This window comes from Apteryx rowi, unplaced genomic scaffold (assembly GCF_003343035.1).
Source record: "Apteryx rowi isolate R43461 unplaced genomic scaffold, aptRow1 scaffold_541, whole genome shotgun sequence".
In the NCBI taxonomy this organism is placed as follows: domain Eukaryota; kingdom Metazoa; phylum Chordata; class Aves; order Apterygiformes; family Apterygidae; genus Apteryx; species Apteryx rowi.
Window position 1 is genome coordinate 336,472 of NW_020450807.1, and position 27,945 is coordinate 364,416.

Sequence of the window (27,945 nt, forward strand, 5' to 3'; positions counted from 1 at the left end):
GCAGGTTTACAACTCCTTACTCTGCAGGTAGAAAACTAAAACTCAGATCCATGACTTGGAATATATTCCCTTCTTCGGAGACCAGTTAAAAAATTCATATTACTCGTACATTTATTTGTAATTAGGTTTGGATGCTGGTGGTGTGCAGATGACTGACACCTGTACTGAAGAAAAGGGGACAAATAAAAAAAAGTTGGATTTCTTAAACATAGATAATCTTGCAGAAGTAAAAGCAAAGGTAGGTTCATAAAGCAAATACATAAGCATTTATTGTATTTCTGTCTCAAAAAATAAAATTAGTTTGTAAATATTTGCTCAACTATTTCTCTGAATGTTTTTATTAACTGTTTTTAAAAAATCCTAAATTAATCATTTGTAAATTTTTTGGATGCTAATGAACATTGTTTATTTTTCTGTGAATGCAGGCTAGCAGCTTATTTAACATGGAAAGGAGAAACACATTTGCAGATAGAGAAGCACCAGTTAGCCTTTTGAAGTCAGAGAAAGATATATCTGAAAGCAGTAACACTTTGGGAAATTTATCTATAAGAATTTCTGGAATACTTGAGAATTTTGATCACTTGGAAAAAAACAGAAGTACATCTTTACTTCAGTTAGGTTCAAAAAGTGTGTCAGAGTTGCAACCAGTAAATGACAACTGTAATTCTGAAGTTCTTAGTATAAAAGAGATTTTTATGTCACCAGAGTTACGATTCACACAGGCACCAGGGATAACAGATTCTACAGTCAATAGAGAGACATCAAAAAACTTAAAATCAGACTGTCAAGGTGCATTTTCTGCCTCTCAGAGAGTGGGGCAGACCTCAGAGGCAAATAACCAAAATTATGGAAACACAGCATCTTTTCAGAGTCAAATATCTGTAACTTCTAATTCAGACCAAGCAAGTCCAGAAGATTTTTGTGTAGGAATATCTCTTAGCCAAAAATCTGCATTTTTTTGTGACTCTGTTCTTGCAAAGCCAGAAACACAGTATAAATCACAAATAATGATGTGGAAGGATAAGCAGGACTGTTCTCAAGTAAAGTTTTCCAATTTCCAAATTGGCTTTCAAGAAGACAGAGAAGGAGAGAAATTCCTGAAAGAATTGTTGCAGGTAAAAAGTATGGAAAGTAGACTTGAAAATGGCCAGTCAGAATGCTCAGGTCAGGTAGATCCTGTTGAGAATCTCATAGAACAATTGAGGAGGGAATTAGCCTTTCTTAGGTCACAGGTGAGGCACCTTTATAATATGTGTGTGTTTATCTATTGTGATTATTTAGAAGATGCGTTCACAACAGATCATAAAATTGTATTATTTTAGTTCCAACTTCATTAATCAAAGCTATAGGATGCTTCTAAAAGAAATGGCACATTGTATTATTAGAACAAAAATGTCTTTAAGTCACTATTTCACAGTTTGTCAATGGAGGATTGAAAAATGTATGTATGCATGCTGTTTCATTTTGTCTGAAAAAAAGTTTGTGCAATGCAGGTGTCAGCACCCACACAGATGGGTAAGAAGAGTTTTTATTCTATAATCTTATGGGTATCTGCATGAAAAAAATACATATTTTCCTCCTCATCACTTTTCTTATTAGTACGTACAGCTTTGCATCTCATACAAAGTCAGTTGTCACAATGGTATTTTAAACAGAAACACAGTTTGAGGAAAATTTATTTTAAATTATTTTAAATACACAGAGACATCACAATGATAACTTACAGTAGTTGCTTGAATGAAGTAAGGATTGAATCAGTCCTTTGATATGAAAGATGGAAGATTGCCCTGCCAACTGACAAAGATAATGTATATCTGTTCTCAGAACAAAAAAATTTCTAATGAAAAATTATTTTATTTATTAAAATTGTTAATGTTGAGATCTGTTAGGTTTTTAGAAGGGGTTTTGAACAGTGTTTCTAATGATTGTTAAAAACAGGTTGATTTCAGGATGCTTGCTGTGTTTTCCTTTATGCATGTGGTAAATCATATCAAAAATTATTCACTGTTAGCTTCCTATACTGGTACTTTGGGATACTCTTCCAATTTTCTGTATAGTGCAGGATATTGTTTTGGTTGCTAGAGATATATTTAGGGCTTGGATCAAGCCAGCCTCTCGAATACTCTCAAAGTCTGTGCAACCATGTAGCTGTCCCAAACTGCTATTCCAACTGCAGCATGAAATACGAATGCATACTTCACCAGACACTGTTACATGGGACCCACCTTATATAATTATTCCAGTAAATCTGTCTCTGATGCTGTTGCATTTCAGATAGGAGAATCATATGTAGGTTGGGAAGTTTTCATGAGAGCGTACTGCAATTTTCCGAAAAAAGTAGGATTGGAATATTAGATGGCTAAAATAATATTTTGAATGGAGCTTGAGAATCTGTGTATCGTTTGTCTGGGAGAAACCAACTAAGGACATGATGAAGATATACTTTTTGGTTATCATCTCCATTCCTGTAACCATGGTGTTTTCCATCTTTAACTGAAATGTCTTAGGACTGTGATCGTTTTGTAAGCTCAGGAAATTCTGTTCCTCCAGTTGAGCTATATAATTGATCAGAGGAAAGTACATGTCTATATGCATCTTTTTTTTTTTTTTTTTCCAACTATATGTCAGTTTTTTCATGCTACAGAAGTATGCTTTTCTGTAATGATTCCTTTTAAAATACTGTGCTAACCAAGCTGCAGAATGAACAGTGCCTACTAATTAATTACGTTTTCGGTAGCAAAAAATGCATTTTTTAACTTCCTATAGAAGATAAATCTTAGAAATACAACTTTGTATGAGTAAATGGAGATAGAATCATGTATTAATATTTTACTGTTTCTTCAGAATGAGCAGATATCCAGAGATTTGTTGGCCAGGAATATGCTAAATAGATATACAGAATTAAAGCTTGAAAGATGCAGAAGCCAGGCAGTGCAGGTAGTGCAAGGTTTTAAAACAAATTTATGGAGATAGGATAATTGTTTATATAAAGTTTATTCATAGCTTTAATACTTTTTTTTCTGATGGTATTGTTGCTCTGAAGGTGAGACTGCTTGATTGTTGCCTTCTATATTGGTTCATATTGCTTCATACTTAGTTCTCATTTTGGTTCATATACTATATAATTTCACTATATATGTTGACTCTATATGGATTAATAATATTTTCAAGCATTTACTCTTATTTAAAAAAGAAAATTCTTAACCATAGAGTCTTAATGAGAATTCTAATACTAATATTCCTAAATTACAGTTTTTAACTTTGATTCTTTTTTCTTTTCTTTTCTTAGAATGAGTATCTTGCAAATGAATTAAGTGAGAGAGAGAGAGATTTGGAAAAAAACAGGACCATAATTGTCAAATTTCAATCTAAATGTAAGTTGAAAATTTTTTTTCAAAGTAGAGAATGTTATCAGGTACCTGTAGATAGTTTGTTTATTTGTGTTTTCTTTTTGTGATTAAGACCACAAACCTCTGTCTTTACATGCAATCTCTGTTTTAAATGGTGTTTACTTTGGTATCTTCTACGTTGTTTGAATTTGTTGTGTACGTAGAAGGTGGTTATATATATATATTCATCCTAAAAATACTAAACTACAATTTTTTTCTTCCTTTATCAGACCTAAGAAAGGCCTTGAGTCTATGAGTGATCCCAGTTATAACAATCATGCAATTTACTTTCTTAATTCTTGTGCTTTGCTGGCTCCAAGGAAGTGTTCAGGAATCAAACCCATTTGCTGCTTATGTACATACATGTGTTAGCTGAGATGCACTGCTTGCAAACTCTGAAATAAAAATAGTATTAATTTCTCTAGACAAAATCTCAACATTTCCTGGAGAATGTGAATTCTAAAAAATCATTTTGACTTTTCAAAATAGACTTAGTGAAGCTGTTCAGACTTCCCAAAATTTTGCAGTTCACTGCTGGGTCTTCAAGACAGCTCTTGAAATTTTTGTTTTTTAATTTCCAGACTTCTTGCTCTGTGTTGGAAACTGTGGAATTCCACTCAGAGATTAATGGTGGCAGGAAAATTATATGTCTTGAGAGCCCTAATTACAGTCAAATAATTTAAATATTCTTTCCTCCAACTCTGCAGCAGGAAATCAGTCAGTGCCTGTGTACCTCATTGTTACACCCAAACATTTGCAAGACAGCCATGTTCATGATAGCTGACCACACAGGCTACTGAAGTGAACAAAATGGCAGAAAACACTGAAGATTGGAAGGTTCAATAAAGTCAGTCTGTTTCCATGAACCATTTCAATATTGTTGAATTGTTCTTTCTCCAGCAAAATGTGCTCTGTGGAAGTTCCTAGCAGCTCTACTTTTAACTTCCTAGTTGGATCTCTCTCTCTATAATATAAGCAGTTCTCTTTTATGTGTCAAATCAACAGGTATTATGATGAAACATCCTAGGAAATTGTAACTCACTTTTTAGTGGTTTTTTTAGACACATATACAACTTTTATTACAGTAAAAGAATTATCAGAAGAGAATAAACAACTTGAACAAGGAATGAAAGAAATATTACAAGCTGTCAAGGAAATACAGAAGGATCCCAGTATGAAGGGAGGAGAAACAGCCTTAATAATCCCAAGTCTGGATCGTTTAGTTAATGTAAGCTTGCATTTTCCTGTGTTATTTGGCGTTATAGGATTTTTAGATTTTTTTTTTTTTATCTTCAAATACTGAGTTACTCTATAATTTAATAGTAGCTGGATATACCTCCCTATTTATATGAGTGGGAGTGCATCCTTTGACACTATGTTAAAAATGCAAACAAAAATATACTACAGCAACAAAAAGAGATCACCAGCAAAGAAATATAAGTATATATTCTCTAACTGGATAATATAAAAGTGTCTTAGGCAAGTTAATATTCCAGACATAAAGTTTAGGGAAAAGTTCATCTACATTCCCTGTATCTGTATTGGATCTGCAGGAAATGTTTAATAAGAATAACCTTATTCAAACATCTTACTGAAAAAAATATATATTTACAGGAGAATTTAATTATTTAAATCGCAGTGTCTGGTAAATATATTGTCAGCAAACTTGTAAGTAGAGTAAAACAAATTAAACTTTCATGCATTTTGCATGAAACTCAAACTTCATGTAGGTTAAGCTGGAGACCTCCAGTCTATTACGAAAAAACACAACTTTTCTGCGTTTTTTCTCTGTTTTGTTAATTAAATGTTTACTGCGTTAGGCAATTGAGTTAAAGAATGCAGAGGGAATCTTTGATGTTAGCGTGCACTTGAAAGCTCAGGTTGACCAGCTTACAGGACGAAATGAAGAATTAAGGCAGGAGCTGAAACAGACTCGGAAGGAGGCAACAGATTTCTCCAATCAGTTGGCAAATGCAAATGAAAAGGTATAGAATTTATTTTGTATTTGAAAAGTGGCTGCAGTGATAATTTTGAACAAAAACATAGCGTATGAGATACTGGATTTATCTTTCATGAGAGGTGTACTTGTACAAATCTTAATTTATATATTGGATCTAAAGACTTGTCCATTTTAAGTTAAAATCTTACTCTTCCTAATGTTGTTTTATCCATAGAAAAATATTATACTCGCTTTGCTATCATGCTGAATACTGAGCATGGCTGTCTTTTGGGGAGCGCTGTGCCAAAAAAGACTTACAGATTTCTTTGTCTTCAAAAAACAGTAGTCTTGCTTTCTTAATTGTTTTTAAATGGTTCATGGTTCTCTAAAACTCTGCATCTTGTTTTAAGTTTTGTTTCAGATTCTTTGGAATGCTTACTGCAGAACAGGAACGAGAAATGAAAATACTGTTTTATAAGAAGCCATGTTTAAGTTTGCCCTCTAGAACAGCGATGCAAAAAGATTTGCCAGTAACTAATATTGTACAATATTATTTTATGTATTTTTAGAGTAGAGAACTAAAGAGCTTTTAAAAGCTTAACATGAAAAGACAAAGATTTATTTAGAGTAAGCCATAAAATAATTGTTGCAGTAGTTCTATCCAAAGCGTATTCTCTTTAAAAGAAGTAGAAAAGCACTCTATTTTAAGCAATCTGGAATGAAATATGATGAATCTTCAGGTATGTGAAGCTGCCCTGATTACTTGAGTCATTTGATCAATTTGGCTCAAGATATTATGTATTTAGCTCTTTGTGGAATCACAGTATTAAAAAGGTTACTTAAAAAGGAGTGTTTGAGTCCATAAATGGAAGTAAATTAGATTGTTGATTACAACTGATATAGCGTAAGAAGCCATATGTTTTCCATTAGTGTTTTCTTATTGAATAACAAAAGCAACTTCTTTCTGCTTTTTTTTTCTTTAGATTGCACAACTTAAAAATGAAGTTTGCTTATTACATCAATCGGAAGGTGCCAACATTGTCTTCAGAACAGTAAATCTTCCAGAAGGAATGGTTTCTTCAAGTGTTAGTATGATTAATTCTCTGAATGAATATTTAGTACATCTCCTACAGGTAACTCATTTACACCTTGATATCAAGACTATTTGTGGCATATAACAAATTCTTTTAAAATCTAGTACCATGCTATGTATGGACATGGGAGACCTCTCCAAAACTTTTCTATTATAAAACTCTGACATTCATAACTTCTGTGGCTAGTAAGCTTTTTAAAAAGTTGTAATTTCTTTGAAGAACTTATCTACTAAATATTTTTATTTTTATTCTGTGTTTCTGATCACTTTACTTTTGTTTATTGGAGAGTATTTTTCAGTTGTATATGGAGTATAAGAGTATTTGGGAACGTGAGAAGAAAACACTGCTTTCGAGTTAAATGTTCAATTAGTATTCTCTGTGGACTAAATTTTTTGGCTGATATGTCATGGTGTTTTCAACATTTTTGGACTGTAGTTCACAAAGCAATTTTGCACTATTTTGCACTTAGTAATATTAATGCCTACATTTATTGGACTTTTCCTTATGTGTTGCTTCTACAGTAAAACATTTCATGTCTGCAGTTTACAGACCCTAATGGCACAAATAACTCATGTAAAAAACACACAGGAAAACTAGTTTTGATAAAAGTTTCATGTTTGAAACCCATATTAATCACTTCAATATTCTTTATTCTGAAAATAATCTTTAGGAACTAGAAAATAAAGAACAGTTACTTAAACAATTTGAAGAAGCAGTAGAGGACTATAAGCAAAAATTTGCAGTAATTCGTCATCAACAAGGCTTGCTGTATAAAGAGTATCACAGGTATTGTTGTCTTTTCTGTGTGATGAAAACTTGAACATGTAACTGTTTAATAATTTTGAACACAAGATTTGCTAATATGTTGAAGTGGCTCTTTCGTTAGTGTCATAAATGCTGCAGCTCTTGGATATGGCCTCCATAAATTTTCTTTGGGCCTGTAAAGATTCAGAAAGCTCATACAAAAAATATTTTCTGTCAGACTTCTTTCCTGGTGCATACTTTATAAAAAGGATCACATTGTGCTTTCTGATGCTGATATCCCATATTTTATTAGAGTATAGTATTATGGATTCTTCAGTCTCATTTTCTTTTGCTTTCAAGTATGGGTCCTAGTGGTTCCTCTGAGGTAGAAGAAAATTGTTATTGAAACACAGGTCAGAGATCTCTGTTTCAGGATTTCAGATCTTCAGGCCTTTTCTTTATGCTTGTTTCTTCTTCAGACTCAGTTTCTTTATATGTTTGTTCGAGTCTAATTTCTCTGTGTTTTATAGTCAAAATAAAGGGTCTTCATCTGGTAAAAGCATAGGGATGAATCTGATGATTTGGGTTCTTCAATAAGCAGACTGTTAGCGGTGTCCTCTCAATGTTTGAATTGGAATGAATACTCACTGGAAAGCTGGAATAAGAGTTTCATTTTACAGGAACTTCTGTTCGTTCTTTGAGCCTGTTAAGATTTCCTGGATAACATTATGTCTCAGTTTGGGACATTAAAACCATATTTTCTTGAAAATGTTAAAAGCTCTACTATACTACCTCATTTATTACTAGATTATGTATGATGATTGAAAGTTCCTTCTCCAAAACTGTTATAGATTGAAGTTAGGGGTGGAGATTTACATTCCAGGACATGGCAATCCATAAAGACCTACCTTCAAAATGCCTTCTTTCCTTTTCCTCCTTTTTCTCCCATTGTGGGAGAAACTAAGAGATCTTCTCTGAAGAGATAATACTTCTCTCTGAAGAGATGATACTTCTTAAAGATCAGGGCAAAGAGGAGGAGCTTGAAGACAGTCCGTCTTTGAAAATACCTAGATTATTTATTTAGACTAGCCTAAACTATCCTATACAGTCTACAGGAACTTCCTCATTAGACCTATATGGTCTTTTTTGTTTCCAAATTGGAAACAAAAATGGGTAGAGGGGACTAGTTTGGGCCAAACAGAAACTGAATTTTTTGTGTTTTTGTGTTTATTTTCTCACTGAAATAGAAAAACTAGGGGTAAAAATTATATCCTTTGTGTATTTTAAATAAAGGAAATACAGTGGAAGGAAAAACTTGCAAAACTGTTAAAAATTGATTTAACTGATTAAAAACAGCTATTGCCTGCCATTTTATTCAGAATTCTGACCTCAAATTCAGGATCTGGATATAGGAGACCTGGATTTAAGTCTGTCCACTTCCTGAGGCAAATTTGAACTTACAGCTATTAAAGAAACCGCTAACTTCTTTGCCGTGGGGAATTCTCAGAGCACGAGTGAGTAATCTCCCCTCTGAGGCTGTACCATTCCGTATGATAAATTAAAAATACTTGAAGAGGATCATAGGTACTCTGTCTCTGAGGACTATTCTCAGACTGCAGAAGCCTTGTTCCTCTAGCATGTTGTTCCTCTTAGCTAATGAATGTGTGAGTGCTTCATGCAAAGGAAACAGTTATGGAAAATGGCATCATTTGCCAAACCATTTTATCTAGCTGTGTATCTCATCACCCTAATTAATGGGCACAGCTGTGAGTATCTGCTGAAATCTGCTGGGCCTAGACTGCTTCGAAAAGAAAAGGACCAGCTACAGGCTCACAGAAAGGTAGTATTCAGTAGTATCATTTTTTGTCTCCCTTGTTATAAAAGGGAGACCTGAAGTTTCTAGAGAGGTACTGAAAGTGAATTTTTTTTTATTTGAAAAGTTTTAAATTTTAGCTATTTTTGCAAAGAGATATTCAAGAAGCAATTTGTCTGAAATCCAAGTATATAATTTAAAGCACATTAAATCCCTTATGTGGATGTTCTTTGGAGTGAGGCATTGCTGTGTCTTCCTGGCGATACATACCTGGAGAAGAGATAAAGCATTTAGCTTCTACACACTTATTTCCTATCTTTTTGATTGCCCTTAGCTTTCCTGAGTACTCTGACTTGAACTTTTTTTAAGAATTAGTGTGTGTTCACCATTAAACCAGCTGCAGCCTAAACAAATAAGGTAATTTTTCAGTTATCCATCTACAGTTTATAAAGTCTTTTTCAAATTACATTATTGTGAACAATAAAAATCTTGGTCTGCAGTATTTTAGGGGTTACTGTTTAGTTACGGTTTTGAAAATTATCAAGTGTTTCATCATTCTAAATGAAAATATTTAATGACTATGATAGTGAAAGGGAAAGCTGGCAGAAAATATCTGAAGAAATGAAAGAGGAAAAGAAAAAGCTAGAAGAACAAAAAGAACAGGATGCTACAGAAATAAAGGAATATTCTGTGAGTAATTTTTTTACTTTCATGTTTTTTAAAGACTTTAATACAGACATACAATAGAGGTATTAATACTGTGGTATAATTTGTTTAAAAAGGGGAAAACATTACAAGGGAAAACACTGCTCAATCCAAATCAAATCAGAAAGGAAGTGGTTTATTGATTTATTAATGACAGGTAATTAACCAGCAATCAGTGAACTATACATTCAGAAACAATAGCAGCCATGCCAAAGATAAACCACAGTACTAGATACTTACAAAATGTTAATATACACCTACAGATTTCTAAACGCTCTTCCATAACTAATCATTCTCACCCGACACACTCACATTCCCACAGTTATATTCACACCCTCCCACCCCACCCCTTTCAGGTTACAAGTACAAACACCCATTCCTAAAGGTGTGGGCTACCCTACTTACACACCCCTCTTGTTGCAGATGGGGGTGTTCTAGCTTTGTGTATACCTATGCCGCTCCTTGCAGGATGCTAATCCATGTGCTGGGGAGAAAGCACCCCACGAGTTTCCTCTACGCACACCTGAGGTGTAGGTCCTACTTGTTGCACCCTGCGCTGCCAGTCTGCTACGGAGCCTGCTGCTGCTCGTGGTGTCAGACGGGGAGGAAGCTCATTCATGCCTACACACAGGTTGCAGTGCCAGTAGGGAGACTTCTGGCAGTCTTGAACTAGGTTATGACTTGCTCTATAACTTTTTTTCCCCACAGCGTTATAAACTTTCATGCTTTTATACAGAATTTTAAGTTGACTCCTCCTTTGCTACTATAAATTGTTCTTTTTTCCCCCTAGGATTTACGTGTGTGTGTGTGTGCATACAGGCATGCATGCATGCACACGCACTTCCGCAGGAAACGATGTGTGGTTACTTTACAAATACTAATTGGAACCTCAACTAGGAGATTATTAGTGTATGGTCTGAAACCACAGGGGTTCTGTTTGTTTTAGAAAATGATTAAAATACATTTGTTTTGATTCTAAAAGCTACAGAGGACTAGTAAAAGGGGGAAGAATAATGATAAATATTTGGAGAATTAATTTTTGTTCTAAATTCTGAAAATGTCAGCCTTACCAAAAAATTGTATTAGTTAATCAGATAAATTTCATTTCTGTTCCTCAGAAACTAATGACTTTGAAGACAGAAATTTTTTCTGTTTTCTAACAGCACATTTATGTTTACATATGTTGTGTGTGTTTGTGTATATATATATATATATATATAATTAGCAGAAAAAAACATCTTCAGGCAGATTAACAGAATTTTTAAAATTAGATTAGAAAATGTATTTTAACAAGGATAACTTGTCTATGTAGTTGAGTTTTACAGTATTTCTGTACAAGTCTCCTGTAAAAACATTTTTATTTTACAGAATTTACTCAATGCACTTCAGATGGATCCCAATGAAACAAAAAAATTACTTGCAGAAAATAATAGAAAAATAACTGTCTTACGAGTTAATGAAAGGTCATTAACAAGGCAATGTACCACTTTACTTGAAGTGGAACAGCATCTTAGAAAAGAAAATGAGAAGCTAAAGGGTGAAATGACACATATAGAGACTGCAGTTACAAGGAAAATTGGACACTTGCAACGATTCAAGGTATGGTTAGTAGTAGTAAGACACACTTTTGCTTTTACAGTCTGTTTGGCAATAATACATTGTTACAGTTTTTAATGCAAGTTAAACGCTGTTACAAACTTTGTCAAAGCGTTCTTTACATATAAATAAGTATCATAACAGGAAGCTTGTTGGTTGTCCCCTTCTGAAGCTGTTTCAACTGTTTTTTTTGTTTGTTTGTTTGTTTTTAATTGATAGTATCATGTGAAACCGATCTCACTTCTTGACCTTTCAGGAATGTAAGGACTGTATTAACTTATCTTTATAAAATATGTTTTTGACTAATACATTATGATCTAGAGGCAGCTATTGATAAAATTACTAGGAGAGTTGGAATACTAGAGAAATTTTGTGGCTGTTTATTGCAAGTAGTTGATAAAGATAAATATTAATTTAGTAAAATAATTCAGTATCATGTTTTAAAACAATATATTAACTGATATTCTTTTTTCCATAGAGTAATTTTAGTATTTCTCTTCAAAGATTTAGCAGACCTCAGTAACCCAGTGTATCAATTATTTTCATAGGAAATGGCTAGCTTTAAGATTGCAGCTCTGCAAAAAGTACTGGATGGTTGTGTGCCACTGTCTGAACTAGAACTGGCTAATAAGCAGTATAATGCATTAACTGCTAAATACAGAGATATATTACAAAAAGATAACTTGCTCGTCCAGCGGACATCAAATATGGAACATATGGAGGTAATGTTTGTGTTATGCTTGAGCCTTAAGGGGAAAAAATGTCATTTTGCATTCATTCTGCATTGTTCCTCATCCTCACTTAAGAATGGAAGTCCCAGTGCTAGAACTGCTAGTGTTAATAATGGTTCTGCAGTGGGAAGGAGATGTTGGGAGCGAGTAGAAATGTACAGAAAGAGAGCTGGTCTGACAAGCTGGAGCTTAAATTTAGACAGGAATTTGGCTCTCTAGTTTTAACAAACAGCTATTTTCGATGTGGGCCTGTTGAAGATGTGATGTACATCTTAGAAAAGAAAACGAGAAGCTAAAATAAGATAAAATCGTGATGCAGCTGGATCTTAATGTTGCTATTGATATTTTAATTTTCTTACCTGGTACTTTGTCAGTGTTTGGAGAAACATCAGATGTCAGAGATCTTCATTTCAGTAGGCATGCATAAAAGGTTTTATTTATTTGGGTTTTTTATTTGGCTTATTTGCTTTTTAAGTTAAACTCTGGGTATGTTTCTTCACAAAGTATGTTTAGTTCTTTGATTATCAAAAACAGGATGGTGGAAGGAATATTTATTATGTTATAGGGACTGAAAATATGGAACTATTTGTATGAACTCTTATTCTGGAGTAGAAGGGAGTTTCTTTTCAAGATCTATGAAGCTGGCTTCAAGCATCTGTCATTACCTCCCCCCTCATTCGTATCAGAAATAATAGTCCTAGAAAAAAAAACAGTAGTTAAAACAAATGTTGTGTTCTTATCTATTAGGCTATCTGTGGCTAACAGAAGTTAAATGCATAACTGCTGGGTAAACGTACTGAACCGTTAAATTCACGTTTCTTGAAACTGGCAGATGCACTGGTGTTAGGTAGAGAATGAATGATTCCTTGTTTAGTTCGTTTTACGGGGTTTTGTGTGTCTGAAAACTTGCTTTGACTACTTCGGTAGTTTTACAGAGCTAAAGAATTGTTTCTCAGTAGTAAACTGAGAAGTGTGTTTATAAAATTAGAAACTGAAAATTAATATGAGGAATTCCATTTGCTTTACTAGTTGATATGGATATTTGTGTTCCCATTTGGAGGAGAGAAGGAATGTTTACAAAACCAATGTTTAACATTGTATTTGATGCTTAAAACATCTTAAAAGAAGCAGATGATCTTAGAAATGTACTTGTATGTGAGATGAACTATCCTCCAGAAGTACTTCTTCCTTTCCATCATGAAAGTGTTTAGTATTTACCAGAAGTTAATGAAGTGTTTAGTATGAGAGGCTTAGATTTCTTTATCTAATTCTAGCCACTCTAGGAATCACGGTCACTGTGATCATAAATATTCTTGTTAATACTAATTGACAGAAACATACATCCAGAGAGCAAAGATGAACAGTTTGACTCTTAGAAGCGGACCTATGGTATTCTGTTTCTATATTTGTAGGTTAGTGGATTATGCATAGGTAAAATCTGTTAACTTTAAAAGTTTTTACAGATACTAAACATCAAATCTGCTACAGTTAGTGTGTTGTTACACTGTAACTTTCCTGTCATACAGAGGGAGAATGAATCCTTGAAAGCGCAGATAAATTCATTGAATAAGGAACTGGAGATTACAAAAGAAAAACTTCACACTGTAGAGCAGGCTTGGGAACAAATGACTAAACTGGGCAAGTATGAAAGTTATTTTGCAACATTAAAAAACAAATTGTATGTCCTATATACAAATAATTTTTTACAACATTTTAAAATAATTGCTGTATGTGGGGAGGGGGGAGGAACAAGGAAAAAAACCCAATATTTTGTATCCATTTCTCCATTTCCCCCCCCCCTTTTTTTTTTTCTTTCTCTTAGCTCTTCCGTCAAAACAAAGTTTGGTACTTTCCTCAGGAAACTGTTCCAAGTTGACTTTTTATAGGTTGTTGGGTCAAGGGTTTAAAAGCTGCAACTTGCAAGGCTACATCTTCTGTTTTTTGAATAAGATGCAATATGTTCTGGCTGTACTGTCACTCAAAGTATTGGATAGGTTGTCAGAAGAATGATTTCTTTTTTCCTATTTTCATGCTTTGTAACATAATTATTTTTTCTTGATAACTGGGGGATTCTTTATATACAGGTTACACTGCTATTTTTCAAGAACTTGTCTACATCTTTCTTCTCCAGATTTTTAATCAAATTTTCTGAAGATTTACCAGCTGAATAAGTATAAAGTGAAAGACGACATTAAAACAGTTATCAGTCTCAATAACTGTGGTTGCAGCGATACCCATCAATAACTAATTATGATTTTTTTTCAAAATAGATTTTTTTCAAGCTTGTAATAAGGCAAGGCTATTTCAATATCCATGCCTCCAGTTTAAGAAATAATCTAGATGTTTCAATAAAGTTTATCTGGCAAAGAAAAAAATCATGTTCTATTTCATGGTGTAAATAATTTTCATAGTTGGATCAGCTTGTGTATTCCTTAATTTAATTATTTTTGAATATAGGGGATGACAGTGCAACAGACAAGGCCACAAAAGCAATAACCAACAGTGAGGTTTTGTCCATTTCTAAGAAAATCACAATGTTGGAAATGAAGGAATTAAATGAAAGACAGAGAGCGGAACATTCACAACGAATGTATGAACATTTAAGGAATACTTTAAAGCAAGTAGAAGAACGTAATTTTGAATTGGAAACAAAATTTGCTGAGGTAAATCTATTGAGATATATATGTTAAAACTGCAATATATATAGCAACAGATATATATCTGTTGCAATAATATGTTAAGACTGCAATCTGACACATCTTAAAAGCAAATTTTTGAGCATTTCAGAAAGTTTTGACCGATCATATAGCATTATGACTTTTTGATAAATAGGTTTACGATGCAAAATTTATGATGCTGCCCGTATGAGCTGCAATTTCACATGGACAGGACATTTATTCAAAATATAACTAATTAACTTTATTTCAAAGATTTGTTATTCTCTATAAAATATATGGTGAGCACCTTGACAAATAGCTAGCTAGTTATTCAACAGGCTCCAAACAGAAGTCTGTTCTTGACTTACCTATATCTTGTGTCTAATTCCTATGATCCCTTTTCTGCTAACTTTTCCGTAAGTACTAATAATTCCAAAAGTATTAGAGCTTTGCATCCCTTTTGTGAGCAGTACTGTCCTAATTCTGTTATGTTACGGTCACTGTCCTTCTGTCATGTGTCAAGCATAAATTATAATGCAGGAATAGAAGAGGAATCATGTGCGATCAAATCTGATACCCTGGTATTGCAGATGACCCTTATAATTCCTGTTGTAAATATATCAGTCATAATCTTGTTAGATCTTTTTTTTTGTCCCCACTATATCCTATTTGAAGTTTGTTTCCTACTGTTGACATAATGAATTTGTGGAACTTTATTCTAATTTCCAGTCTAAATGTATTTATAGACAGTTGTTCAAGTTTGTTCTTGTGCTACTACTGGCTTATAGGTTAACTATAATTTTTCTTCCCTTGTGTTTGCATTGATAGGAATGTTGATAGCCAGTAGTCATTTCCCCTTCCTTGTGTTTTGCTAGACTGTAGTCTAGCTATTTTAGATTGCTTTAAACTTTCCATTTCTTTATCATTTTAGTGGTGTTTTTACACATTCATTTTAGACTTGAAGTCACTGAAAGTGCATAAAGCTTTTCAGAGATGGCATTGTTAAAGCCTTTCATGATGGCATGACTCCTTTTTTTCCATTAATAAATACTTCAGGGGATGCACCCTAGGTAATGTTTCCCTTTTTCACTTTTATATATATTGTCATCTGCCCCATGATACACTTAGGAATAGTGGTCTTCATTTTCAGTTGATGAACACCTAACTAATATCAGAATTTATTCTTATTAGTGCCTCTGTGGACCTCATTTTATTCCTATAACTTCAGGATGTTCATTTTCTGTTTCATATATGCCTGTTGACAGTGCCTCCTAGTCTAGCATCATTTCTTTTCTTCTAGATGGTAAGACTGTGCTAAGGTAATTAATGAAAATTTTAAGACAATTCAGTTCAAGAATTGATAACTAGAGGAAGTCTGCTAGGCATCTCCTTCCAAACTCATAAATCTGCTTCAGCCTGACTCCTTCTTTTCTTACCCATTTTACAGTTTTGATATTAACCTCTATTTCACTAGTTTGCTAATTTTCCAGATGGTAGTGCCTCAAATACTTGAGGTCCAGACAATAGGATATACCACTCTTTCTTTTTATTTTATTTTTTTTTTAGAAAGTCAGTTATTTTATTAACGAGTGGAATCAGGTTAATCTGCCACAACTGTGTTTGGTAAACTCATTCTTGAGGCTTTACCATATCATGTATGCAATATTGGTAATAAAAAGAGAGATATTTAAGCAGAGAGGAAAAAAAAAAACTTTTTCTAACATTTGTATGATATTTGTAATGACTGAAAAAGAAAAGATACTTTTGGTACTTTTTCTCTTTGCAGGGGTTGGGGGCGGATGTGCACTTAAGAATACCATTTTGTTTGTTTTTAATTTTTCAAGCTCACCAAAATCAACCTTGAAGCACAGAAAGTGGAACAAGAATTAAGAGATGAACTGTCAAATAGTATAAGTAAGGCAGTAAGTGATGCAGACAGACGACAAATCATGGATCTAGAGAAGAGTCAGATGGAACTAAAGACTGAAGTATCAAAGTAAGTATTGAGGTAGCAAATTCAAAATGCAGTATGTTTGGAAGCATTCAAAAATTTGGGCTGTATAGGCATACACTGTTTGTGTATCACTCACTGGTAATTTTCAGTGCCTAATTTTTTGGATTTATATATGCCAAATTTGGAATTGAAAATGAAGCGTTTCATTCAGGCACTATAAAGAAAATCATTCACTTCATTGTGATTTGAGCAAGGAATTAAGTGCTGTCCTAGATAGGTATGGGTAGGTGTGTGCTTAGATACTCTGTGTTTTTTAAGCAAATTAAGATTTATTTTGCTTCTGTGCTAGAACCTCCAGTAGATTTAGGAAAATCTCATAACAGGAATTAGAGAGCAATTTTTTTTCCAAAGAGTCAAAGATATATTGAAAATTAGATTTAAACTGGAGTGACTTTTTTTTTCTTTTATTTAAAGAGACTGACTTTGTATGCATAAATTCAAATACTGACCTTTTCATATATGTTGATGTGACTGTTATCATGGGCATTTGTATTTGAGTAAGCAATACAATCCTGTTATATTCCTAAAGCAGCAAAGCCTGTGGGGGCATATTTGCAGTGATTTTGATGTTGAAAATGGGGAATTAGACTTGGCAAAGCAGAGAAGGAATAGAGAATCAAATTTTTTGAGTATTTATGTTTTGAATTGGGAGAGAAATGGAGAAGGAGGGAGATGCTTAGATTAGGTAAAGACCATGGTGGTGTTTTCCTGGCGTGGGTATCTGCTAGCAAACTATGTGTATAATTTATAAGAGAACCTTCTGTAAAAAACTTAAGAGGCACTGCTCAGTACATAAGAAGGACACCAAGTGGTAGAGAAAAATGAGTGTGCTGAAGAGAATGGAGTCTTTGAATGCTTTGATATGAAGTAATATTTTAAGCATCTTCTTTCAGCATCTTCTATGTAGAACAGCTGAATAGGTTATTCAGTGGTTTCAAATGGCACAATATTGTGTTTTTCCTGTAAGGTTAAGGGAACTGTCTGATGTTGCAAAAATGCAAGTCGGAGCTCTGGAGGCACGACAACAATGCAGAGAGAGGGAAGTGGAATCCCTTCGAATGCAAATTTTAGATTATCAGGTATGGTCAAAGCAATCTCCATTAACACTGCAGTTTTTTTGAAGTTTTTCTGAAGGGGAGGGGAATGAAGTAATTCTAGAGTAAATTCAGAAACTGCAAAAGTAAAAAAATTTCTTGGGACTGTTTCCATGCTCTAGAATGGTTTGAGTCCATAAATACAACACTTCTATCAGTTTTTTATAGTATATCATATTTGTTAAGTTCACATATTTTTCTTCCTTGTTTCCTGGCATTTTTAGAAGATACAATTTTTAAGATCAGTATCTGAGAAGATGTACTTTTAAAATTTGGCTTTAGAGATGATAGTGGAAAAATAAAATTCTGTTTTTAAAGCTAAGTTCTTGCTCCTATCTGTGGGATAAAATGCATGCAGTATATAAGATACAAAAAGATAGTAATTGCTTATTTACATTTTATATAAACACTGCATTATTATATTAAAGATGAAAAATATTTTTGCTCTATGTTTTGGTTCTTAGACACAGTCAGATGAAAAAGCAATTATTGCAAAACTGCATCAACGTATCATAGCCCTTCAAGTTAGTGAATCCAGTGCTGTAGACAAGTTGGAGACACTTGCATTGAAACTACAGAAAATGGAGATCCATAATCTGCGTTTAGAGCAGAAGCTTGATGACAGAGAGCAAGCCTTATATTTTGCCCGACTGGAAGGAAGAAATAGAGCCAAACATCTACGTCAGACAATTCAGTCTTTGCGGCGACAGTTTAGTGGTGCTCTGCCTTTAGCACAACAAGAAAAATTCTCCAAAACCATGATTCAGCTGCAGAATGATAAACTGAAAATCCTGGAAGAAGTTCAGCATGCCCAGCAAGAGCGTCGAAATGCAGAAAACAGAGCACTGGAGATGGAGTTAAAGCTAAAAAGTTTAGAAGAATTATTAAGTGCATTGAAGGATACAAGAGGAGCTCAAAAGGTTAGCTGTTTTACAGCTTGGAATAACCATGCTAATTTGATGTGCTTTTATAAATTTCAGTCCAATTTGTGCCCTAAACTTCCGTTTTAATGCACATCATCATGATTTCAGAACATACTGGTTTAGAATATGACAGCTATTGTTTTTTGATTTTTTTCCTCTTTTAGAAAAATGACAATCATTAGTTATTTGCCATTTATAATTTACTGATTTTCTTTTGTGACCACTTAAGTTTCTCAGGAAGTGAAGGCTGAAATTAGACACAGAGTAACATTCTGAAATACTCCTCTGCCAACTTGAATTGAAATCCTTGCTAAAAATCCATGACTTTTTAAATAAATCCAGAGGCATTTAATTCAGGTGGAAATGTTGTTATTCCCTTGTAATGCCCCTTAATCATATTTTGCTATTATAAATGTTGTCTTCCAACTGGATAAGAGTCACTGTGTAGTATATTATATGGCTTTATCTTTTATGATTAAAGATGTCAGCATGTAAGCAATGGTTAAAGTGCTCTTGGTCTATTTTGTTTTTTTAGCCAATTTTCAAAGATTTTCTAGAGCGTTTTTGCATAAAAATGTCTTATTACAGTTAGTATATATGCACTATTGAATATTGTTTTCTTTTATACAGTGTTTATATGGTTTTGGTTGTGTTTTCCAAAGCAGTAGCAGATCTTCAAACTTCTTGAATGCTTTTTTGTTGTTGTTGTTCAAGCTGAACAGGTGCATAGGATATAGCTCAGTTAGGTGATTTGAAAATTAGCTGGACCATGAGGGAGGGCTCTCTTTGTCAGGGTAGGGGAGCCGTATTACCTCTCCAGTTATCTGCTGCCCTTTTCAGTCATTCCCCTTGCAGTTAAATGCTTTTGCCCTGCCGCCTCGTTCAAAGGAAGTGAAAAAGCTTAAAGAGGCGGAACCTTTTTCCTTCCATTGGTTGGATAAATACCCTCCTGCCTCAAAGTCAAAGAGTGTAGCTGCATCTAGACAGCCTGTGGACTTGATAAATTGTAATACTGTGTGTAATTTATTATTAGGTAATTGAATGGCATATGAAGATGGAAGAACTCCATCTGCAGGAACTTAAACTGAATCGAGAGTTAGTCAAGCAAAAGGAAGAAATGAAATATTTGAATAATATAATTTCTGAATATGAATGTACAATCAATAATCTGGAAGAAGAAATTGTACAGCAGAACAAGGTATATATTTCTGCGTGCTATTAGAAAACCAGCAAATTTTTTATTTCATTAAGTGATTTAAAACATATATTTTTCCTAGTGAGCTTGTTAACATAGATATTTGTATTTTGGTTCCATAACTGTTTTTTTGGTAGCACATTTGAGTCATTTTCAAACATTTTATATTTCCGTATGTATCTTTCCTGTTTACGTTGGTTATAAAATTCCTGTTGCCTTCAATGAATAAGATGTCTTTATCAAACATTTGTTATAGTTTCATGAAGAAAGGCAAATGTCTTGGGACCAGAGGGAAGTAGAACTGCAGCGCCAATTAGACATACATGATCATCAACAAAATGAAATACTTAGTACTGCTCTAAAGGTACATGCACTGAATTAACTAAAAATAGACTGATAAGCATTTTTTTGGAGTTGTTAGATAACATGAATCTGAATCTTTCTGTGCAGTTTGAAGAGGCTACAGGATCAGTTCCAGACCCTAGTTTGCCCCTTCCACAGCAACTTGAACTGGCTTTGAGAAAAATTCAGGAGCATGTTCGAACAATCCTGGAAACTAGGTCAACCTGCAAATCACTAGAGGAGGTAATGAAATGTATAAATTTTCTTATAAATGGCAAAGTTTATATTTCTATGCCCTTTAATTTTTTTTATATAGCAAATATCCTTTTGTAAACGTCGCTCAAATGTGTCCATTCCCTTAGAAGTATTTAGCTTGGAGAATGTGAATAATAGCACACACCTAAAATTGACGTTTTTTCCATTAGAAAAAATTACAGAGGAGAATTTTTAATCGGTTTAGATTTTAGATTGTACTAAATTGAAAATCTGTTACAGAAGGTAGTTTTTGGTCCACGAGAAATCTGAAAACACCAGCTTCATAGTTTTGGTAGCACAAGGCAGGTTGCATTAGGTGCTTTGTGCCAGACAATAATACGTAATGACATGCTAATCATATCACGGGACTTTTGATCTTACAATAATCTCACACAAAACTGGGCACAAAAGGTTTTGTGATTATAAGTTGATTTAGACAAATATTTCTGATACCTTTTGTTGTAGAAATTAAAAGAAAAAGAAACTGCTCTGTGGAAAGCTGAACAAAATGTTCTATCAAGAGACAAGGTTATAAATGAACTAAGACTTCGATTACCTGCAACATCAGAAAGAGAGAGAATAATAGCTGAATTAGGTAGAAAAGAAGATGATCCAGAGTACCATCATGCCATAAAAATTGCTCATCAAACCATTGCAAATATGCAAGCAAGATTAAATCAGAAGGAAGAAGTGTTAAAGAAATATCAACATTTGCTTGCTAAAGCAAGAGAGGTAACTAAACTTTTTGCATATATTTTTTTCTTTTTTAAATTGTTTTAGTTGATTCTTTGTTCATCTCATTGTTATTGAAATTTTAATAGTTTTCTGACTTCAGAGGGAACAGAGCAGACACGATTATTCATTTTTTATGTAGGAAGTTCATGAAGAGTTTTTAACTTCTTACAGTGGGAGACTTGTTCAGTCAAGAGGCTTATGTACCTAATATCTTTCAAGGAATTAAATTAGTATGACAGGAGGAAAAACAGAAGTGGACTCGTATATTTATATGGGGTTTCATGTACTTACAACAGTGAGCTGTGAACTGCATCTTGCAGTATATTTGGGAGGTATAAGAATGACATGCATTTATGGAAAATGTTCTTAAAAGCCAGCCTTGTGTTTAAGAGGTACTTCAAGACTGAGGGTGTGTCTACACTAGTGTGTTTGTATTGGGAATGCATTTCTGAAGCAGATTTCCTATCATCTTCACTTATTGTGCTTTTTTAACATGTATAGCTATTTCATCTGAGAGAAATCAAATTTTATTGCTTTGACACTAAACCAGAAAATGCAGTCTAAGAATGAACTTGCTATGCTCCATCTGCTAGTAGACATTCAATTTATGGGACCAGACTAAAGCTAGCCCAAAGTAAATAGCCCTGAAAAGTCCATAATAAGGGTATCAATCTTCAGCACCAACTGTTTTGGTTTACAGCTCCTGTTCTGTTGCACCATACTACTTGCTAATGCAAACATAGCCTAAAACTGCAATAGCAGATTTTTTCTCAATAGGTGTTAAAAGGTGAAAAAAAGTATAATCAGTGAGTATAGCAAAAACAAGAAAGAATTTTAAAAAAATGGCAGAATTAGAGGAAAATTTGGAGGGCAATAGAAGAATCAGAAAAGGATTAAAATAGCATTTAAATGAGTGAGGAACCAATGTAAAAGATTCTGCAGTTTCATTAATTTCTGGAATTATGTGCCAGTGTAAGTACAGTAAGGTTACATCTTTACTTTGAACTTGCAGGAACAAGAGGAAGTAGCCAAGAAGCACGAAGAAGACCTGAGAGTTCTACACCAGAAGTTAGATTTGCATACCGACAATTCCCTTAATAAATTCAAACAAACTGCTTTGGTGAGTTATGTGTATTTGTGGGATGAGTGAGGTTGTTCCCAAATTTTGAAAATTGTTGCTCAGAAGAACAATTTTGCAGTCAAAAGTAAGTAATAAATGATGTCAAGAAAAATAAATTGATAGTCAATACAGAATTAGTGTATTCTTGAATTGAAAGAATTTGAGAGAGATGGGTTTGAGAACAAATGTAAATTACAAAGTTTCTACCACAGTATATAAGAGCATATTTCATATCATCCTAATTTATGGAGAATTCTAGAAGAGAGGTGGGTGTCTTTTACGTTTTCTGTTCTTTTAATTCAAAGTCTTTGGCTAAAGGAAATAACCCAGCCTAATTCAATTTATCTCTTGACACTTTATGATAAGTTGACATCTGTAAAGAGCTCTTTTGAAAGCAATGTGATTGATGTTTTTGCATAGACTGTGACTCGTGTCACAATAGATAAAAATGAAAAAATCAATGTTTGGTTATGTTCAAGATTTATTTATTTATTTTTTAATGCATCACTAATTTACATTTGATTTAAACCTTAAAATATTTGTCACGTGTATTTGTTCTGTTTTACAGGAGTTGATGAAAAAGCCTTCTTTATCACTTCCTAGTGAAAAACATTTCCTCTGTTTGGCTGAAATGGAGCAAACCATAGCAGAACAGGACAATTCTCTTGCTTCACTTGTTAGCAAATTAAAGAAAACATCATCTGACTTGGAGAAACAAAAACAAATTACCTCAATGAAAATCAAAGAATTTGAGAGTATCAGGGCCCAGTAAGTTTTTAGACAGTTAATGTAATCAAGTCACAAAACTAACTCAAAAGAGTTACCATGGTTGGTAATTGTAAACTGTTTTACTTTGAAATCCTTCATCAAGGCTAATACTGAAAAACTGTGGCTCGTAAAATACCTTTTAGTTGTTACTTTTTCTTTCATTGAAGGGCACAAAGTTATTCCATGAGTCTTTTGTTATAACAAATGTCTTTAAGCTAGGTCTTTAAGCTAACATTTTGAATTTGTCCCTTTTTTTAAAAGGAGGAAAGTACAATGCTTTTTTACCTGCCAACACCAAGAATTAGAATAATTTTATTATTAATTCAAAAGAGGAATATGAACAATGCTCTGATCTCATTTGTTGATCTTGAATAACTTTCTTATTAAATGGAGATATTCTTTATGGAGGGAGTCTTTGCTATGTCCAAATCTGTATGTCATTCACTTTAACAGTAATGAAAACATAAGATTGTGTCCTTGGTTATTTATTTCAAGTTTGCTAGCTTAATTATTGCAATGCATCCTATTTATGCTTATTTTGTATTAGACTTCAGGAAAAGCATTCAGTTGATGTGGAGCGCCTGAAGGATGAAGCAAATGAATTGAGGAACATGTTATCTCAGATGGAGAAGGAATTAGTGAATGTAAAAGCTGAATTAGAGGCCCAAAAAGAAGCAAATAATAGAGCACCCACGACAACACTGAAAAACCTGGTGGAACGCCTGAAGAGCCAGTTAGCCTTGAAAGAGAAGCAGCAAAAAGTTAGTCAGCAAAAATTGTATACCTATGTCACAAACTAAAATAAGTGGCTTAATGCTTAAGATTTCTATGTATAGCACAGCAGTAGGTGGAATATAGTTGAATAACTTAACATAGTAAAATTGAATTGCCTTTTTCTATTTTGTAATGTTCATAGTAACTTATAAAACTTGAATTTGATGGTTTTTTTAGGCTTTGAGTAAAGCACTTCTGGAACTCCGAGCAGAAATGACTGCTAATGCTGAGCAGCAGATTATTTCTGCAGCGTCACAGAAAGAGGCATACATGAATGTCCAGGAGATTGTTGATAGACAAACAAAGGGGCTCACAGTGAGTACTAGGTAGTACCTTTGTATTGTGTTTTTGTGTTGCTGATATCCTGATTTATTTTTTTTTCTTCTAGACACAGATAGAGGAATTAAATAATCAGATTACAAAATTTAAAGATAACCTTAAAATAAGTAAAAACAGGGAGAGCTCTGTGTTAAATGAAATGGATGAATTGAACCAAGAACTTCAGAGGAAACAAAAGGCATTTACTAAAGTGTTGAGAGAAAAAAATGAAATGGAAAAAGAAAATGAAGAACTGAAAAAAAAGATTAGGAGGCTGACCAGTATTATTCAGGTAGCTGTGGGTTTTTTTTAACAACCTATTCAATCTTGGTCAACTTTCTGCATACATGTGCTGTTTTGGGGGAGAAAGATTAAGTACCTTCGGCAGACATAGAGACTGATACTTGAAAACTTACATTGCTCATCAACCTGATTTCTGCAGGGTTATATATGAGTTATTAGCTTTTGCTGTTAGAAGCACATCTCAAATATAAGGAAGAAGCTGAAGAACACTGGCACCTTGAAATAAGTATGAAACAGTCTGAGGGGCTGAATTACCACTTTTAAAGCTTCTTTGAAAAATGGCTAGCTCAAATTTTGTGCTCTTCCTGGATGTCCTTATTTCCCCTTTCAGAAGAAAAGTAAAGGATTTACAATAGAATTATCTAAACTTTCTTTTTGAATTCAGCTACTTGCTGATTATTATTTACTTTAGAATGGAAAGTTGCATTTCAGTACTTTAATTCTAATTGGTAGAATTCATTTTTAAAAGGCCATTTAGGTTGTAAACTATCTTTAAATTACTGAAGTTTTTATTTTTTGGGGAGAGAAAATATTTAAGTAGTGGTCATTAAACTTAAGATTGTGAAAGTTAATTGTACTTTTTCAGAACAAAACTGATGAGCAAAATCTGATAGATGAACTTCAGAAAAAAGTTAAAAAGTTGGAAAATGAGCTTGAGAAGAAGTGTGAAGAAACAGAAAAAAAAAGTGTAAGAGAAGACAAGGTATGCGATAAATCTTTAAAGACATTAGCCTGAGTCTAGGTAGTTCAACTTTCCCTGCTTCAAAAAAAAAAAAATAAAATAAAATCCAAAAACCCCCTCCACAAAATATCCACCTTACTCAAAAGCAATTTCATGACTGTCACTTGTTCATGTATCCCATACTCTGTTACCCTTGCTTAGTACTTAGTACTGGTATATTAATGTTTTCCTTCCCTTTTTGATCTAAGGGGGGATCCATTACAAATTTTAAAGACAATTCACTAGAAATCCATTTTAAATTTTAAGGAAATTTTAAAGATCCATTAGAAATTTTAGGAAATCGATACAATTTTAGAGATAGCAGTGAAAATTATTACATAAGTGCTGTCAAATGTGCATCTGAGAAATAAATGCAATGATAAAAATGAAGTACTTTGCAGTAGGAGTGTGAATCCTAAAAAGGATGATGTCTATATATCTTCACAGTAGCGATCTCCACTTATAAGAGGTTCTGAGTGATCAGAAATGTGTTTGTTTTACCTGTTTTGTTTGTTATTTTGCTATTTCAGTAGCCAGTTTAGGGGCTTGTCATGGTAACCATAAGGTATACTGGAACTTTATAGAGTGTTGGTATAATTACATTCAGTACTATTTATGATATTAAATATAACTTTAAGAGTAAATTTATACTTCCTCTTAGTTTGAGACTCTTTATATACCTATTGCTGTATCTTAAGATATCTTTTTCAAACTTGGGATGCTTTTCCTTTTTTTCAAGAACTTGTTTTCTGTCTGTTCCTTATTAGCAGTAACTGCAGCAGACACAGAAAGGAAAGTATAGGGACTTACTGAGGGAAAGGAAAAGTCCAATTAAAAAATATATATATATATATATTGCTTACAGGAACATTGGCTGTTATATTTCAGTAGCTGTTTATGATCATACAGGTACAGTTTTTAATTGGATAATGTATTTTATAATTACTGAAATGTAAGTAGAGTTTCCATTGCTTATAGAAAAAATTAACTAAAATTATCAATTGTACAACTGTACAGCAGGGCATAAAAACTCCTGGTAAGCTGTGGGAGAAAAGACAGATCTGCTATAAACTGGCATAGAAAACACTTCTTTCTTGTTTAATCTGTCTTCTTTACCAACCTGTAATTCAAAGTAAAAGGTTATATTGAATGAGCATCTCTGATTTCATAAAATGTATAATTCCTTTATTGTAAAATGAATGTTAAAAGCTAATGAAGAATTTCCTGCTAGCATTAAGCTATGTCAGCTTTATACACCAGTTGCTACAGCATATTTAGGGTATCCAGCTGGGCCAACAGGTAATTTATTGGCCTAGTTACCTAGTTACCTTACGTAGTTATGACTTAATGTTTAAAATTTAGAAATGAGGAATCTATCATTCATGGTTTTCTAATGTGTTTATTTCTTTTGCTCTATGAAAATAAATTAAAAAAACCTTACTTTGTTCATATGCTTCACAGACCTCCAAGGAGGAAATAATTAGATGGGAAGAAGGTAAAAAATGGCAAATCAGAATGGAAGGGATGAGAAACAAACTAAAAGAAAAGGAAAAAGAAACAGATGCTTTAACCAAACAGTTCAGTACACTGAAGGAACTTTATACCAAGTGAGCTGATTTTAATAGTTCTTGCTACAAAATGATGGCATAAAGGAAATCCAAATAAGATGGCCGTATAATAATTATAACAGTTTATTACATTTATAAAATTGATGCCTAGAATTTGACATTCCTATTAAAGGATGAGTTTATTTTTAAGCAGCTGGCTGCTCTGCTAGCATCCTGTCTCTTGCAGAAGCTGACAGCCTTATATAGAAGAAACTGATTTTGAATAAAACTAATTTCAGTTCTTTATTATGTTTATTGTATGTAGCATTCTGTTATTCCCATTCCAGGAGTAACAGCTTGATGAAGACAGGCTTTTTTCTCACCACTGTGAGATACCGTGTTATTTGATCAGATTACTAGGACCGGATGCTGCACTACTGTTAGTTGTTGCGCTACTGCAGTACTGACATTTACAGCTTTCTGAGATAGAAACCTTTAATTAAAAAAAAAAAAAAAAAAACCTACAGAAACCCTCCAGGGTTAAGTTAAGTTTATTTCAGTACAGTAATGGCGGGTTTTCACTGATGCAGGACCAAAAATGGCAGTGGTGGTGGTGGTTGATGTTGTTGGATTGCAGTTTCAAACAGCTTTTATTATTAGCAGACTTCTCGTGAATTTCACATAAAACATAAGCAAAACAAACAAGTGATTTATGACATGCATTATATTGGCTTGATGTTCATTGTCTTTTTTCCAGTGTTCTTTGTTGTTGTTGTTTGGTTGGTTTTTTTCAAGGTGTGGCTGTCAGGTAACCTTAATTCAAGAAAAAGTATGGGGGGAGGGAGTTTAGTGAGCAAATAAATTGCAAGCCTGGATTCTTTAAGATAGAAAACCTTTTCTTTTAAAGAAAGCAAATTAGTAAGTGAAGTTTTAAATGCAAATTTACTGGATGTTGCAGGGCTGAAAAAGAGAAGATTACTCTACAGAAGAAACTGAAAACTACTGGTGTTACTGTTGACCGTGTTGTTGGAATAAGAGCTTCAGAGACTGAAAAAGACCTGGAAGAACTAAGAAAACAGAATCTAGATTTAGAAAATGAAATTGCTTATATGAGGTAAGAGGTATTTCAAGAGAATCTATAAAAACTGAAAAGCCTAGATGAGATGGT

General features: G+C 33.5%; 1 protein-coding gene across 1 annotated transcript in view; it reads left to right on the plus strand.

Annotated features, from left to right (window-relative positions):
* CEP290 (centrosomal protein 290) overlaps window positions 1–27,945 on the plus strand; it is a 55,010-nt gene that overhangs the window by 12,639 nt on the left and 14,426 nt on the right. Inside the window, exons 18-43 of the mRNA XM_026081304.1 lie at window positions 126–238; window positions 3,290–3,374; window positions 4,475–4,617; window positions 5,210–5,374; window positions 6,312–6,461; window positions 7,093–7,208; window positions 9,567–9,669; window positions 11,053–11,283; window positions 11,829–12,002; window positions 13,538–13,649; window positions 14,469–14,674; window positions 16,513–16,664; window positions 17,650–17,761; window positions 18,241–18,696; window positions 19,733–19,897; window positions 20,151–20,258; window positions 20,345–20,479; window positions 20,957–21,223; window positions 22,239–22,346; window positions 22,915–23,114; window positions 23,662–23,875; window positions 24,066–24,203; window positions 24,277–24,498; window positions 25,096–25,212; window positions 26,692–26,837; window positions 27,736–27,891. Coding sequence (XP_025937089.1) covers window positions 126–238; window positions 3,290–3,374; window positions 4,475–4,617; window positions 5,210–5,374; window positions 6,312–6,461; window positions 7,093–7,208; window positions 9,567–9,669; window positions 11,053–11,283; window positions 11,829–12,002; window positions 13,538–13,649; window positions 14,469–14,674; window positions 16,513–16,664; window positions 17,650–17,761; window positions 18,241–18,696; window positions 19,733–19,897; window positions 20,151–20,258; window positions 20,345–20,479; window positions 20,957–21,223; window positions 22,239–22,346; window positions 22,915–23,114; window positions 23,662–23,875; window positions 24,066–24,203; window positions 24,277–24,498; window positions 25,096–25,212; window positions 26,692–26,837; window positions 27,736–27,891 — 4,294 coding nt within the window. The remainder of the gene's footprint in view (window positions 1–125; window positions 239–3,289; window positions 3,375–4,474; window positions 4,618–5,209; window positions 5,375–6,311; window positions 6,462–7,092; window positions 7,209–9,566; window positions 9,670–11,052; window positions 11,284–11,828; window positions 12,003–13,537; window positions 13,650–14,468; window positions 14,675–16,512; window positions 16,665–17,649; window positions 17,762–18,240; window positions 18,697–19,732; window positions 19,898–20,150; window positions 20,259–20,344; window positions 20,480–20,956; window positions 21,224–22,238; window positions 22,347–22,914; window positions 23,115–23,661; window positions 23,876–24,065; window positions 24,204–24,276; window positions 24,499–25,095; window positions 25,213–26,691; window positions 26,838–27,735; window positions 27,892–27,945) is intronic.